The sequence below is a fragment of the Nicotiana tabacum genome, chromosome 17 (assembly GCF_000715075.1).
Source record: "Nicotiana tabacum cultivar K326 chromosome 17, ASM71507v2, whole genome shotgun sequence".
In the NCBI taxonomy this organism is placed as follows: domain Eukaryota; kingdom Viridiplantae; phylum Streptophyta; class Magnoliopsida; order Solanales; family Solanaceae; genus Nicotiana; species Nicotiana tabacum.
The window spans coordinates 9326245-9343278 of NC_134096.1; the positions used below are offsets into that span (position 1 = coordinate 9326245).

The 17034-nt window shown below is 34.5% G+C and overlaps 1 protein-coding gene across 1 annotated transcript; it reads right to left on the minus strand.

The window, feature by feature from the left end:
• Positions 1 to 2977: 2977 nt before the first annotated feature.
• LOC107806567 (mitochondrial import receptor subunit TOM40-1) lies at positions 2978 to 12728 on the minus strand. The gene is made up of 11 exons (XM_016630735.2): positions 12439 to 12728; positions 10164 to 10245; positions 9953 to 10052; positions 9772 to 9867; positions 9630 to 9680; positions 9406 to 9471; positions 5846 to 5947; positions 5187 to 5255; positions 5017 to 5100; positions 3891 to 3986; positions 2978 to 3358 (listed from the first exon to the last, which is right to left on the minus strand). The coding sequence occupies exons 1-11, from the start codon at positions 12575 to 12577 to the stop codon at positions 3302 to 3304; spliced, it is 942 nt and encodes a 313-aa protein (XP_016486221.2). The 5' UTR covers positions 12578 to 12728; the 3' UTR covers positions 2978 to 3301.
• Positions 12729 to 17034: the final 4306 nt, after the last annotated feature.

Genomic DNA, 17034 nt, shown 5'->3' on the forward strand with positions numbered 1-17034 from the left:
CCGTCGCTGTACGGCTGCTCGACAAACAGACCTGCATCTCTCTTCGGCAATAACTTAGGAGCCCGATATTTTATCGACCCTTTCTTGATGTTCTCTCATTTGGTCACGAAGTGTCTTGTTCTCGTTTTCCATTTCCTCCATCCTTTTCAGAATGGTTGTGAGAGTGTCATCGCTTGCATGGTTAACAACATTGTGAGTAATACCTGACGTCGGGGGTGGAGGAGGGGGTTGATCATGTTGGTCGTCCACTGGTGGTACAACACATGTTCTCGTATTTACTGCGGCCGCATCCTGGACAGGCTTATGGAGGACGATGGTCAGTGTATCAGTTAGCCAGGTTTCAAGGAGCTTCTTTATTGCTGGTGGTTCTCCTCTCCCAGTGATGTGGAGGTTGTCTTGCCAAGGGATTTCGTGATGATGCAGTGGGGAGGGAGTGATCCACCTCACCTAGGAGAGGCATTGGGTGTTATATCTTCGTCCACTGCTTCTGAGCTTTTGTGGGTGATGTTCATGAGGTTGGTTGGAGGTTGGTTGGGAGATCACTCATTATTCTCGTTCTTCCTTCTCTATTACCTGCCATATTACATTTATGCATGTAGGGAGAAAAAAGTTCTTGTTTCTATTTATTTATTTTTGTTGTTAATAATCGGTGTCGATCGTAGATCTAGAAAAAACTAAAAGGCTTAACTAGAAAATCCCCACAGACGGCGCCAAATTGTTTGACCAAAAAGTGTGATTTCCGTTTAAACTATCAAATTTATGTTATAATGGGTTAAATCTATTTGATGATAATAACTCTAGATGCTAATCTTGAAAACGTGCGGGAGATGGAGACAGATCCCGTAAATGAGTGATAACAATAAGTGCAAAATACTTCTAAAGTATGAACATTAATGGAGATATATCTAACAATAAATGGCAAGAAATGACATTTAAGTAAATAAGTAGAATGATTCACCCAATAATGGATGGATTGAACGAATATTTCTCCTGACAATGATGAGTGACAGAAAGGTCCAAGGTTTGTGTGAACGACCCTCAGATCTGGTGGAAAAGGTTCGGAATAATATGAGCAAGAATCTTTATCAAAAGGTAATCTTTGTATTTTTATGAGAGAGAGAATTTTCTTCTCAAAGTGTTCTTATCAAAAAAAATATTACATGTCTTTCTTTCTTTTTCTTTTCCCTTATATATTCAACACATATCCCTAATAAAATATAATAGTACAAATGTAGGGAATATTCATAAGAATATTCTCTCTAATATCTTATTCTGAAAGCTAGTATTGTCCTTTACGCAGTGCTTGACCTCGACCATGGTCGACACCTCGGCCATGAGTTTTGCTGCCTTCTGGTCGACCTCGACCGACTCTTTCCTTAATGTCGTATTAGACCAAATCTACCCTTATGGCAGATTTTGGCCCATACAAGTACGTTATAACAAAAAATGTTTTGCTCAACGCTCTTATATATCACAAAGCTATCATGTAATTAGATGTGGGTGTAATTTGGTATAATCACACAGTTTTGCTTGTTTGTTTGCCCCAATAATTACTTAGTTAGTGTGGAATTAGGTGTAATTGAGAGGGAGTAATTACACTCTTCAATTCTCAAGGGAGATGAGAATTGGTGGTAATTACACCATGTAATTACCAAATGACTTTTATATTCTTTTTTTTTTCTTTTCAAATATGTATCTATTAAGACCCCTTCCGTTTCTGTCATCTTCTCAAATTTCTGTTTCAACGTGATGCCATATTCTTACTCCATTATAGAAAATGGTCTTCTAACTTTATAATTCCTGACATTTTTCTTCTTCAGTTTTAAATCTCTTCTTTTATTGCTGTAATCGTATTACACTAATACTAATTGGAGTACTTTGTATGTTGATGTCGATCTTGATCATAGTTAATGAACTCAATGACCTGCTATACTGTTATATCCATTATTTTTTATGTTATTGAAATAATTATTTAATCAGAAAAATTTTGATTGATGATTATTGATAATTTGAAATTTTATTAGCTTTATAATAACAAGTTTCTGTATAAATTATGTTGTAGCTAGATTGATAAGTAGTGTTTGTACTTTTTAAAAAAAATATTTCATTTTCTACTGTATTAATTAGAATAAATTTTTATTATGAAAAAGTAATTATAAATTCATATTTATGTATTTTTTTAATTTAAAAAGTGCAACACATCATGAATTACATATTATATTCATACATATAGTTGGTAAAATATTCGATTTTTATTGGGTTTTTAATTTATTCATGTTAAAATAGTAATATTTATATAAAAGATACCGATTATTCTTCACAATACTAGTTACTAATTTATAATTATATATGCATATATTTGTTACATGTTAAAATTTACTTATATGTTCATCTGGAGAATATAATTAACTTTTATTTTAAATAAAAAAATATTTTACTCTAATTACACTCATGCAATCAAACATGACACAAATAATTACATTGTAACTGCGCTTTGACAAACAAACATGACTTTGTAATTACTATTTAGTGTAATTATTAAGGTAATAATTACACATCCTAGTAATTACATGGTTGTTTCCAAACACTCTTAAAAGAATACTTTTGTGAAGATTTGAAGTACTTGATCAAAAACAAAAGGTGCTTTTGAACAACAGTAAAAATAATTTTTCTGCTTGTGGAAAAAGAGCTGCAAACTTCAGAAGCAGAAAATTAATAGTTTCAAAGAAAATATCCTTACAAAAAATAAATATATTTATCAAACTATCTCATTAATTAAAAACATATCTCCCAAGTATAAATACAATCCACTTTCTTTCCTTTTTTTTACCCTATTGTTTGTGTCTCACAGCTGAGGTTGACAACTGTATGATTTACACCCTTTGAAACATTAGAAAATTTCAAATTGGCTACAGAAAATCTATATAGCCTACTCTAACTAACTTGAAGCTAACATAGATGGTTGATACTCAGGCGCCTCCAAAATCTGAGTTGAATTATATGATTTAAAACCTTGGAATTATTAACCACAGAGTAGGCAATGTGTCACACAGTAAAATCAGAATGGTAGATCTCTCTAGCTGAATAAAGTCAACTCTACAATTTTAAACTATCTAAAAAAATGTCTCAAATTGCAAAATCAACTACTAGTGACTAGTCGCACCAGTTGATATGCTCTAGAAACAATGTCGCTCAATAAAGATACAAAACTGGTGTTTTGATTCTGATCGCTGAGAAAAAGAATCATTTGTAAAGATGCTTTCAATTTAATCTTGCGCTCAAATTATAAAACATAATCCCTCTATTCTCCGACGGTCAGTCCAAAGCCAAACTTGTAGTCTTTCTTTTTATGATCGACCTGAACAAGCAATAAGGGACATATTTAGGATACTACTGAAAGTTATACAGCCAAACTGTGTGAGATTAGGTTCCAACTAGCAATAACATGATGGAAAAGAATTGATAAAGGGGTGTGCCCTTATCAACCGAGTTTCAAGCCATGCACTAGCTGGCCCTCAGATTTCTTAGCCGAAAAAAAATAGGTGAAACTTATAAGCAAAAGTGGGCTTTTTATACAGTATAGCCGTCCCTCAAAATAATAGTTGGTGAATGTATTATTTTTTGTCCATTAATGCATACTATACATATAATAATTTTATACAGAATTAATGTATAATTTTATATATTTGGCTAGCAGCTATAATTATTTGACCAACCAGTCGAATGTGTTAAAAGCCCAAAAAGGTTGGCGAAAATCAAGAAGCTTTTCATATTTCATTGTCATGGAGAAAGGGAGAGACCTCAACCCAGAAGGAAAAGGAGAGGGGGGATGGAACATGTATTTTGTAAAGGAACTACAACAAGATAAAAAAGTCAATATACCACCCTACCTCAGCTGAAAGAATGAAATTAAGACCCATGTTCAAGCGCTCTTCCAGGAAAGCAGCAACACATCCATTGGAATCAATCTTCCCTCTGAGACGACACTGTAATGCATGCACACAATATTGATTCAGTAAATATTGAAGTCAAGATGAACAAGGTTGATTAGACGTCCCAACATTGTCGCAATGCAGTCAAGAAAATAAGATCAACTTAATGAGCTTTCAGAACCTTTCACAAAACGCATAATAGCAGCCCAACAAAAGTTTCTAACACATTGAAAGTGGAGATAGAATTGATTTAGTTAGATGCTAGAACATACTAGATTCAATGTATAACTTTAGGTTAACAGCACAGTATTCCCTAGTTCTATCATAATTAGGAGTCCTGGTATTTGGGAAATTTTCCTTGTATATCACTTGTCACAGAACACCCCCATACACAGGTGGCATCCAAAAAAGTAGAAAATCTACACAAAGATGTGTCTCAACAAAAGACACCCCCAATTATCTACCTTACCACGCTTAGGTACCTTAGGCTCCTACCAGAGTTTAATACTCTGAATCTCTAACACTACAAAATAAGATGTCACATGGCACAAAGATATGAGATATCACATAGCAGAAAGATAAAAAATAAAAATAAAAAACAGATAAAAACAGGTAGTACCTATATCTTAAATGATGAAGAGAAAGGTAAGTAGTTAGGAATAAAGAAAGGGCTGCTGCAAGATATGCAGACTCACAGGCACAGACCAAGTCTATCCATGAAATATACAGGGAAGAGACGGTAGTCAGTCTTTAACTTAAACTGGATTAAGGGCAAGAAATGATCTATTGGAGTCTGCATGCAATTGTTTCAAAAACGATAATGACAATTTTGAGCACTAAATTTGGAGCTTTCATTTTCCGCTAGACTCTGCAGAGTTGCAGGAAATAGAACAGTTCACAACATCGATCACCAGGTTAGAAACTAGAGAAAAAACACTATAGACGTCTTAGGGCCAGGGCTTTTCAAAGCCAACAGGAAACTGCAAAATTGCTGGAAATGCACAGGAGTCGAAATGTAATACCAAACTAGCCTGCAGGAAATAATTAAAATTTTCGGAAAAAAGTTCTACCATAACAAAATTACCTGCCGAAGGATGTAATCGTAACCAAAGCTTGCTGTAACATCTCTAGACATGTAGTTGTACATAAAGTCTGATGCTAGAGACACCTGCATGTAAGGAAAGTGTTTAAGAAAAGCTTGTAAGAAAAGCAAGTCACAAATGCAGTCGTTAAGATACTGGTGACTCTTAAAACCTTTTCAGAAATTTTCTGAACATAACTCAGTGCCACCATCCCAGTGCTAGCAACTTGCCCTGAAGCAACCTGCAGATAAGTTTAACAAACACTGAATAACGCGAAAAACATTTTTAGAAAACCTAGAAAGATGAAGGACGCCTACTAAAAGGACAACTGCAAGTAGCAAATGCTGGTGAAATTGGCAAAAGAAAACATAATAGATAATTGGAAGTACTTAGACAAAAATGATAGAATATAAAACCTTTTGCATCTGGAAGACCTGCAGTTTAATTTTATTCTAAAGCTATTCATACTACAGAGGAAAGAGAATAATGACCATGGCCTTGATATTATAGCTTTGGAAAGAACACCTCAGATAAAGCATTCAATCAAATGCCTCACTGGCATGACATACATGTTAGTTTTCTAGAAGGACAATAACAGGAAAAATAAACAGAAGGCCTCTCAATTAACAGAATAGTTAGCAGGCAACTAGAAAGAACTAACTGTCCAACAGAAATGAAATTTAAGCTGCTACCATGTGTCCAACACAATAAAAAGTACGGCTCAGTCCCAAACAAATCATTCATCTTTTGCACAATACTATAATACCTTGAATCCAGATAAAAAATGATTGGATGACAAAATGTTCTATCATCTAGTAAAAGGCAGAATACCATTTTATCTGTGTTGTAGCGAGCAGCATAACCAATGCCAGATTTCCGATGCTGACCAGCCCAGAATACTTCCCCACCCAGAGACAAATGTGGACTGACACTCTGCAAGACCATGTAAAGGTTCAGTTAAAAAACTAAAAGCATAATACCACACAATTCATCTGCATACGATATTGGCCCTCAATCAGGACGACATCTTTACTCATTCTCAGGTATTTCATAAGAACCATAAGGAATCCATGATTGACCAATAGGTGGTAGACATGATATCATCCCAATTTATCAGATTATCCCCAGAGGGACAAAAGTGGAAGATAATATTGTTATAGTATTTGCAATCTTCACTCTCACTTTTCAATAAGTCCATTACAGTCTCTACTCTTCAATTTAAGAAGGATGATGATAAGTTTGTATTAGAGTGACCATCAAGGAACACAACCAAAAGAAGCAAAGTACAAATCGTAACCTTCTATAATAAAAAATTTGATAAGTGCCAATCACAACCTTTATATTATTAATGCAATCGACAAAACTTCACAATAAAGAAGAGCATATCTAAGCAATAGTACCTCCAGAAGCACAACCATACACACTGCCCAATTTGGTAATCTTCTTAGATAATTCATCTTTTAATTCCAAAAGATTTCAAGCAAAATGAGACAAAAGAGGCCCAAAGTGAGGAGTAAGGGCATTTAATTTGGGCCTATAGGCCTATACAAGTTCCCGACCATTAAAGACACCATGGAGGCTCAATCCTCTTTAAAAAGGGCTTGCATCTGCATTATCCTTACCATATTTTCCTTCTCCTTTCAAATCTTTCCTCCCACCGACACAAATAGACCATGCAGCGTCAAGACAATTAATCTGATAACTATTCACTAGGAATCTCCACTTTGAAGTCTTTCGCCATGGGATGACCTCTTCAAAACAAACTCTAAATGACACAAAAGCAAACCACGTCTATTCCTAACAACCAATAAGCATCCACCCCCAATACTTGTGCAGGAGTAGGGACATTTAAATTAGACTTATACAAGTTCCCAACGATTAAAGACTCAGTGGAGGCTCAATCCTCTTAAAGAAGGGCTTGCATCTGCACTATCCTAGTATCCTTACCATATTTTCCTTCTCCTTTCAAATCTTTCCTCCCACCAACACAAATAGACCGTGCAGCATCAAGACAATTAATTTGATAACTATTCACTAGGATTCTCCACTTTGAAGTCATTTGCCGTGGGATGAACTCTTCAAAACAAACTCTAAATGACACAAAAGCAAACCACGTTTATGCCTAACAACCAATAAGCATTCATCCCCAATACTCCTTCACAACCAAAACCACGTGCAACACGAACGCTTCGTGTTGGAGTTTTTAGTCAAAATGGTCCCTTATCTTTAGGGGTAGGTCTAATATTGTCCTTCAAATATAACCCTGAGCACCTTTTATCCTCCAAGTTTGCATAATTTGAACAGATTTAGTCTTGCTAACAGAAAAACCTTCAAACTAACAGTGCATTCACAGAGCTGTGCTTGAACCGGTTAAAAGAAACCTATCCTGTTTCTTCTTCTTCGATTCACCTTCTTCTCCTTGTTCGTTATTTTCCCCTGAAACTGTCTTTTCTTTTTATAAATCATGATGCTGCACGTTTGATCGGAAATAATGGAAAAATTTTAAAAAAAACTGGCTTCATTCTTGAAAGACGCAGAAGAAGAAACAAAGTAAAAAAGGATAGATTCTGTCTGTCTCTCTGTATTACAAACTGCAAAATGTTGGGAAAGGAAAAAACGAAAGAAAAAGATCCAACAAAAACACAATCGATATGAAATGTTTCAACTTTCAACAAAAAGGGGGGAAATTTGAAGAGTTTTTTTAAGACTAATTTTTCAAACTGTAGTTCTTTTTCTGGGGATCTAGCGTAGATTGCCTTTTTATTTTATTCTCACAATCTGAGATTTTTTTGTTTTAATTTTAATAGACTTGAGCATAATAATCTCAACAACATTGAGTCCCTCCATCAAGAAAGGCAAAGCTAATGGAGCACGTCCTTTCGAATCGCAAGTACCATATTCCTTATTAAGATTAATAGACGTGAAAAAATCAAGCTCCAGCCATTGTCAAAATTTTACTACTATTTGTTTATGAAGAAGGTAACCACAATGAACACAAAGATGAGAAAATATGAACCGGGTAAGTTCTCAATCACCAACATAAAGCTAAAGAAAAGTTCATAGCAACACATTTCTTGAACACATACAGGAAATCTCTAGTTAGGATTCCTTGAATTTGAGGGAAATAATGAACTGGGGCAAGAAAAGAATTGGAGAAGAAGAAACAGGTTGGGTTCTTTTTACTCATGTTAGGTGCACCTCACTACCGTTAGTTTGTTGGAGCCGTTAGGTTACTTTAATTACTAAGACTATTTCTGCTCAAGTTTTACAAACTCAAGAGGATGAAAGGTGCTCGGGGTTATATATGAAGGACAATATTAGACTTACCCCTAAAGATAAGGGATAATTTTGGCTAAAAACTCCTTCGTGTTGCTTGGTTTTCCATCACCTAATCCACAACAAATCAAGTGAACCCCCCCCCCCAAAAAAAGAACCTTTGCTGAGATAAGATTAAAAGAAAAGGATTCCTCTATGTGCCCCCAATACATCTTGCATGCATATCATCTCATAAAATAAACAATTTTTATTGGTGTCAATTAATCCTTCATTACTCTCCAGAAAGAAGAATATTTGCAAATGACAAGACTTGAACCCACGACATTTTTTACCAAAACAATGACGGTCAAACAGATTTGAAACTTACAGTTACTCATTGGCTTACTTAAATACCAGACTAAATGCCGGTGGAAATTGTCTATTATTTCAATGGGCTATTCTGGTGAAAAAAATAAATGATGGAGATTTTCTTTTTATTGGAAACGGTTACTTTTATGAAGTAATGATGCTGACTGAGTGGCATGACACAGTTCTTGACACGGACTACTTTTTGTGGCCAAAGGGAGCACAGAGTGGTTGGCACTGCCTTCTTGTAATTAGGGGTTGAGGGAACGGTCTGAGGTCTAGTTACTAAATCTAGTAAAGAAATACTTTATGTATTTTTCTAAGGGATCGAGGTGTTAGAGAATGTAACCCACATCAGTCACTAGCTTTTTTTTCTCATCTTAGCATTTTGTGCAATCAAGTAATCAGATTTCTCTCAAATAATATTACCATCAATCTCTTTTTGATGCTATAAGAACTATCTCCTGATGGTTTCCCTAGATCTCTCTCCCACTCTCTAGGCTTTTAATCCCAGTTGGCAGCACAATGTTACGCACTATTATCTTTCATTTTTTTACCTACACACAACTGTACAATGATAACACCTTATTCCAACTCAACCCATTGAGTACAAGTTTTCTGAACCACTAAAACTATGTCTGAAACTTCACAATATGTCATTCAAAGCAGTATAACCAATGGGCTGAGAAAAGGCCATTTACTTTCTGAATATTTTCAGTCTTCTAGGATGTATTCATTGTTTTAAATAGAGTAACAAATTTATATGATACCTGGATGTAGCTGGCTCCAAATAATGCACCATTGCCAAGTTGAAATTGAGTCCTGTAGTCTTTACCCTTATATACAACAACAACAAAGACATACAGCAATCATTATCCCCAAGTCAAATGGCCTACAGCATGATATGTGAATAGTACTACTTGAATGAAATAAGAAGTGTGCAGTCTGACCTGGATGCACCAATTAAATCTTATTAAAATATATATATGCCTACCTTGTAGTCGAAATTAACCATGCCATGCGACATGTGTGGTTCACCAGTTAGCTGTTAAGAAGATTAAAATTGTGAGATATGCCAGTCGCTCCACATAAAATTATGGAAGGGAAAGCAACAGTTGAAAATATCAAATATTTACTTGACCATTGGCTTTCAACGAAAGATTCTCAGACAAATCACACTTCACCCTAGCATTCACCCTCCCGTCTGTCAATACTCTCCCAATAAGCATCATCTGTAACAATATCAGAAGTCATTGCTGCCAGAATTAGATCCTCAACGAGTTCAGGCACTTGGAAAGAATAAAATCAAATACAGACCTTTGGATCTATAAAGTTAGCACCAAACTCGTAGTGGGCAGTTGGTATTTTAACGATGTCTGCAGACTGAGTAGGAAGTTCTGTAGGCCCCATAAAAACACTGAGAAAAGGTGAACGCATTTATTATCACTAAGAAAACACCTCTCTCCCTCTATCAATAGAGATAACATAGCAACAAATATGATATATTTTTCAAGTATGTAAAATCTACCTATGACTGAGTGAAAATCTCTGATTAAGTCCTTTGGTAAAGTCAAAACGCAATCCTTCAAAAAGCTCCGGCTTTAAAGACACTGCCAATAGAGACATGAATTGGTTATTCCCTTCACAAAAGCAATAACAATAACAGAAATATAGGAGTAAGTGTCAGACTTAAGAGCAACAAAGCCTATCAAATATGAACGTAAAAGGAAAAACTAAAACTGCAATAGAAGCCACTGCATTGCTTTAACCTAATAGTGGTTTAAACAACTAGCTCAAGGTTTTGATAAAGAGGACTACTTGAAATAACTTTAGCTGAAACAGGCACACATGATGCATCTAACAACAACTCCTAGCGCAACCTCTTTTTTAAATGAATTGTTGAATTTTGAATGAAGAGGCGGTCTTTCTTGCTAAACCTAGAAAACGTTCACAACAATAATCAACTATCACTCGATCTCAAACCAGTTAAGGTTAGATATATGAATCCTCTGTATCCATTCTGCTCTATTCAATCCCATTTCATTCTATACTAAATATTAAATAATTTATACTTTAAGGAAAAATTGGAGTTCTCTACCACTAGAGGTTCTCCGGATCTCACACTTATCCCTACATAAATAAGTATCTAACTAGAATACAATAAGTCCGGACAAGACAAACCTAATGTAGGTGTAACAAGTATTAGTTCAAGGTAGAGACAGTTGGAGTAAACTCACAGTAACTCAAAACTCCTCCCTCAGTTCTCCCACTAGTAACTGCTCCTTCATCCAAATCATTATATCTTTCTTTTTTTTGGGATAGTGGTAGTGTCTGAGCCAGATTATGCTCACCTAGATACAAAATCTTGCGTCCATTGTTATATGTACTTGATATGGATCTTTCTTCTCAAATACAAACAAAAAGCCCTTTATTGGCACTTTGTCATATGCTTTCTTTGTATCACTAAATCATCATGGGGATATCATTCTTCCACTGTCTAAAAATTTTCATCACTCATTCTTAGAAAAATATAAATATGGTATAGTCTACCAGGCACAAACCGAATTTGGTTCATTGACACTTTCCTTAAATTTCATCATATAACTGTTTAATACCATGACACGCCACCAAACTATGAAAATTTCTTTTGTTCTTCTACATCAAAACAAAAGTCTGTCTGTGTGGCATCATTTTACACAACATTAAATATCTTGCATAGACTTACTACTCTGACTTCTCTAAGTTACTTCCAAACATTACATGTTTTCTAATATTTTATATAACAGCCTTTACTTCCATGCTACTTTCTATCACAGATGTACGAGATTATTCATAACAGATTCCCACAAAATCATCCGCATTACATAATCCTCAAGACATACTGAACCCCACCTAATAAATTCACTAATACTGAAATTAGTCTTTCAGTAGACATAGGAATGCACTTGAAGTTCAAATTCAGAAAACGCATGTAGCGTAGCAATATGAAGTTTTACCATGAGCTGATTGTATCCATTGAGGAAATATAGGTTCAATTTTGCACTGCCTTTGTGAAACCAAGTCAGCGGGGTTTTAACAGCAACAACAACAAAACATATGTAACTGAAACTGCATATTTTGATTGCACTACATTTCTTAGAATACACCAAACAATCTGCAGACAACAGGAAAGCAACTATGACTCAATTAAAAACTAGCTAGGATTCACTATAAATCTTCTTTATGCATTCTGCTCCCAACCATTTCATTATCCTACCACCCAACTCACTGGGGTCTACTATATACATAGGCCAATCCAGGATTTGAACATCATGGGTTCACGTTCGGAATTCTACCACAACTCATTCGATTAAATGGGTTCAAAATCTATTATTTGTGCATATTTAGTGAATTCATTAATATATACATATATATACAAGGCCTGAACCAAAATGATGCTCTACATCTACTATATCCATTCAGTTCTATTTGTTATGCTATCAAATCTTCTACAACCATTCCGCTATTCTTAAACAATTCAGGACGTCCTAACTAGGTTTGCGATATTAATCCTCTATATCTATTCCGCTCTACTCAAACTCATTTCATTATATTATTGCATTAAAATCTGGTCTCCGCCACTGATCATTTCGACCATGTTACTCCTTACAAACTCCTCTTAGGCCAATATTATACAAAATAAAACATAATAATAAAAAGTAATAGAAATACTTGATATTCTATATTGACGTCCCACCAAATACACTGTAAAAATAATTAAAGCAACAACGATCATTAGCAAAGCAATAAAGGATGATACTAACTGAGAGCTTCGCGATGAATTTCTTCATAAGGAATGGGACAAGGCAAGTTCAAGTAATCAACTTTCTCCGATTCGACTGCCGGCGATTTTGAACCTGCCGCTGGTAGAACTGTAGTTGACGGAGGAACGAGAGTAGCCATTGCAACTGTCGTACGTGTTGGAACACTGAATACAAAAAATAAATAAATAAACAAAATAGAAGAAAGGAATTTGTTTTGTTTCCCTTCTTCTTCGACTTCTTCTTGCTGACTGCGGCTATATAGGAAAGGGAGAAAAGCTTGGTTTGAGTGCGAGGCCTAAAACCCTTTGCCCAATTACTGGAAAAACCCTCAACTTCAAGTAGACCCGGCCCGTTTTGATGGTGGGTTCTTAGATGGAGCTTAAAGCCCTAAAGTCATGTGACCCAAAAAATAAAGGGATATTTATACAAATAGCCGGTTATATTCATTGTTTATTTTTTCTAACTATATACATAGATTATAAATTCATTATACATATATAATACATAAACTATATATATATTATACCTCAACTGGTTGTTTTTAGTTTAAGCAATTGGGTGGGCGGCTATTTGGGTTAATTCTTCAAAAATGAACTTAATTAGGGATAGTTGACCAGTCGACCTCATTGAAACTTGATCTTCAAGTTTTAATTAGAGTATATGGGGCATCATAGCCCTTTATAATTTTAAAATTAAGAAAATGATATTTTTAGATTATTTACGTATAAAAATAAATATCTCATATTGGTCAAAAATGTAAAAATAAAAAAGGTAGGGTTATAAAACAAAAAATAAGTTTGTAAAGGCCCACAAAATTATTTGACTCGTTTCATTACTGGTCATGTGACCTTCTTCATTAGTTGGAAAAAAAATCAAAAATAGCCTGATTTGCATTTGCTAATTGAAAATTAGTTACAGTTTCAAAAGTAATTAAAATTTAGCTACTTTTTCATGTAAAAATAAATTCTGAACAAAAACACCCTTAAAATCTGAAAAAATCTCAGCATAATATGTTGGAGTTCGAATATTTCATATATGAGATTCCAGCATACTATGCAATGTAATGGAGTTCTGACATAATATGCTAGAAGTTTATAAGCAGGAAATCCATAATCCAACATATCATGCTGAAACTTTCCGTATTTCAACTAGGGCATTTTTTACCAAATTTTATTTCCTCGTAAAATAGTGGTTATTTCTCAATAACTTTGTATATGATGGCTATTTTACAATTACCATTCCGAAAACTGGCTAACACATGCTATTTTCACTCATTAATTAGCATTAATTGTTGATACTAGTTATTGACGAGTTAAAATTAGAAGTTCAAACCCCAACCCCAAAGTTTTATTTATTATACATTGGTCATAATATATAGTAAAGGTTATTATTTCCAAAAATAGAAAAATAAAATCCCCCAAAATCCATTTCTTGTCCCCCACCCACCCACCCACCCCACCCTCTTCTTCTTATTTTGGCATTAAAATCTACCGTTTTCTTAGCTCGCGTTTTCCTCCATTCGTCGCATAGCGCTCAGTTGTAGCTTCTCCATTCTTCCCTCTTTCATCTCAAAGCACATTCGCATCCCATTAGTAGATAATTGAATCTACAGAAAAAGCTCAAATTTATCGATTTTGAGTTGGATTTGACGATATGTTGGATTGAGAATTACTTCTAAGGGATATATTGTGAACTTTGTTCAGTTGGTAACTCGTTAAATTTCTTCTTCATCATCAATATGCATTTCGGGTTCTATAGAACTGAGCCTTGGTTCTCTGCAATTGTGACTTTACTTATCCACTGGTTCAGAATAGATCATTATTAAATAAATCACTGGTCTTAGAAGACTAGCTGATTTGAAGTAGTTGATAAGCATTATGTGCTGAAAAGTATTTTTAAGTATTGAAACTGATTTAATAAATAAGCAGTTACATGTTTGGGTACAAGTGCTGAAATTGATAATAAGATGCTGCAGTATTTGATAAAAAAGTGCTGATAAGCTCTTTTTCTGTTAAAATGACTTAAATAACCTTAGAACTGTTTACACTTATAAGGGCGTAATTTCTTCAAAATTTTAGATTCCAGATCGATTCAAATACAAAATACTCTATTTGTCATTTTATTTTAAATACAACTATGCTTAGATAAGATAATTTTTATGATAAATATAATTTATTTTATGATAAGCATATAATCATAAGTAATAATAATTAATAAATTGACAAAAGTTTCTCAACAAAAATAAACCTAAATAGGATAAAATATTTGAAGAGAAACAAACATTGTCTTCGTCACCACAACACTTAGAAAGCAATACACAAAAAAATGTATATGTCCTCATTTATTACATACAGTTCAAAGATTAATATACAATCACATAGATACAAATATGCAAAAGGAATAGAGAATTTGTTTATCTTAAATAGTCAATGAAAATTGCAGACTTGAAAGGGGGGGGTTAGGTTGTAAAAATACTTGAGGCAGTGAGTATCGATGTAATAATTGTGTTCTAAAAAAAATATTTTAAGGATAAAATAGTAAAAATCTTGGTCAAATTTAAAGTGTTTATAAGCTAAAAATTCATAAGTTGGGGGTGACCAGCTTATGGCTTTTGGCTTATTTTTAACTTATAAGCACTTGGCTTATAAGCACTTTTAACTTTATCAAACGCGTAGATAAGCCAAAAAGTGCTTATAAGCTAGTTTGACCAACTTATAAGCTTAGCCAAACACCCTCTTAATAGACTGATGAGAGACTATATATTAGTATGCGATCTTTATTCTGGTGAATGGGTTGAGGAGCCAAATAATAAGACTTGGAATTCAGATATTAAGACAACTACATATAATGATTTTTTCCATATCATCATAAATATATGGCCAATTAACTTGTTCATCGAGGCAGGTGAATATTACTTATATGTTTAGTTCTGCACCGACATGTGATAAAATTCATAGAATGACCATAATTTACGTATGTATCTTTGTGATATTTCAAGCAAAGGTATTGGGCCTTTTTTTAAGTTATTTTGTCACGACCCGGAATCCCAACCTCGGGGTCGTGAAGGCTCCTAACATCCACTTGTTTGGCAAGTTGACGTGAAATAAATTATTAACCAAATGCTAACAATTAAAGACAAAATACTGATATTGAACGAGAAATAAATGCCAAGTCTAACACAGTGCTACTATAATCCACGTGATGATAACTACTCCCAAAAATCCGGCGTCACGAGTACACGAGCAACTGGAAGTCTACAAATATAATCAGAAATGAATACAACTGTTCAAAAGAGATAAACAGTAAAAGTGGGAAATGGAAGGGGACTTCAAGATCTGCGAATGCCAGCAGATCAACTTTGAGTCTTCGTGTGAAAGTGATGCGAGTCGGCGCACCTCGAGCACCGCTGGGACCAACAATGGTATTTGCACAAGGAAGTGCAAAAGTATAGTATGAGTACAACCGATCCAATGTACTCCTTAAGTGTCTTGCCTAACCTCGACGAGGTAGTGGCAAGGCTATGACAAGACACCTACGTAAATAAACTTGTACAAGTGTATATAAAGCAGCAAAATAACAAGAAGAATGATAAAATACTAATTGGGAGGGGACATGCGGAAGGGAAAAATATCACAAAAATGGCAAGTACGAATCATGAAATAATATCTTTCGAATTAAGCAACAATATAACCAAATAAATCACCAAAACGGGAAATCAAATAACTCGATGATATGAAAATGGCACAGCATCACCCCTCTTGTTCTTACTCCCATCCTCACCATGCATTATCATGAATATAACAGCATGGCATCACCCTTCGTGCTTTTACTCTCGTCCTCACATGTAATAATATGAATAAAATGGTACGACATCACCCTTCGTGCTTTTACTCTTGTCCTCACCATGTAATAATATGAATGAAATGGAACGACATTACCCTTCATGCTTTTACTCTCGTCCTCACCATACAATAAAATAAATCTGAATAATAAACAATGCGGGGAATAATTTCACTTCAAATATGGTGTCATGATATCAAACTTCAACTTTCAAATTTATTCCACATCTTTAAAATAAACAATAAATGCGAAACGGATAATAAAAATAGGTGATAATCTAACCTAAGCATGGATAACCTAATTAACGAAACAATGTAATACAAAGAAATGATTTCTACCTTCATGCTTTAACCTAATTGACAATGCATAGGTACTCGTCACCTCACATATACATTATCCCCACATATAAAATATATAGCAAATATATCAATAAATCATAATCCTTCAAGTCAAGGTTAATCATGATACTTACCTTGCTCTGCAATCAAAAAAATCAACCAACAATGGTTTTGTCTTTTGAACAAGCCTCCAAACCAACCAAATGTAGCAAATTATCGATCAACTCATTCAAAATAAGCTTTAGAAACTACTTATTAATGAAAAAAGTCAAATTTTGATCATTTTTTTAAAAAGTCAACCCTAGACCCGCTTGGTCAGAACCTGAGGTTCGGACCAAAACCCGATTACCCATTCACCCCGAGCCCAGTTATGTGATTTATTTCGAAATCCGACCTCAATTTGAGGTCGAAATTATAA

Bases quoted from the DNA above. Each gene is read 5' to 3' on its own strand.
- LOC107806567 (XM_016630735.2), bottom strand. From the start codon at position 12,577: ATGGCTACTCTCGTTCCTCCGTCAACTACAGTTCTACCAGCGGCAGGT. The intron at 9,868-9,952 runs GTCTGTATTTGA...ATATTGTTACAG, and splicing joins CTAACTTTATAGATCCAAAG to ATGATGCTTATTGGGAGAGT. The intron at 3,359-3,890 runs GTAGGGTGGTAT...TTGCTTGTTCAG, and splicing joins ATTTCATTCTTTCAGCTGAG to GTCGATCATAAAAAGAAAGA.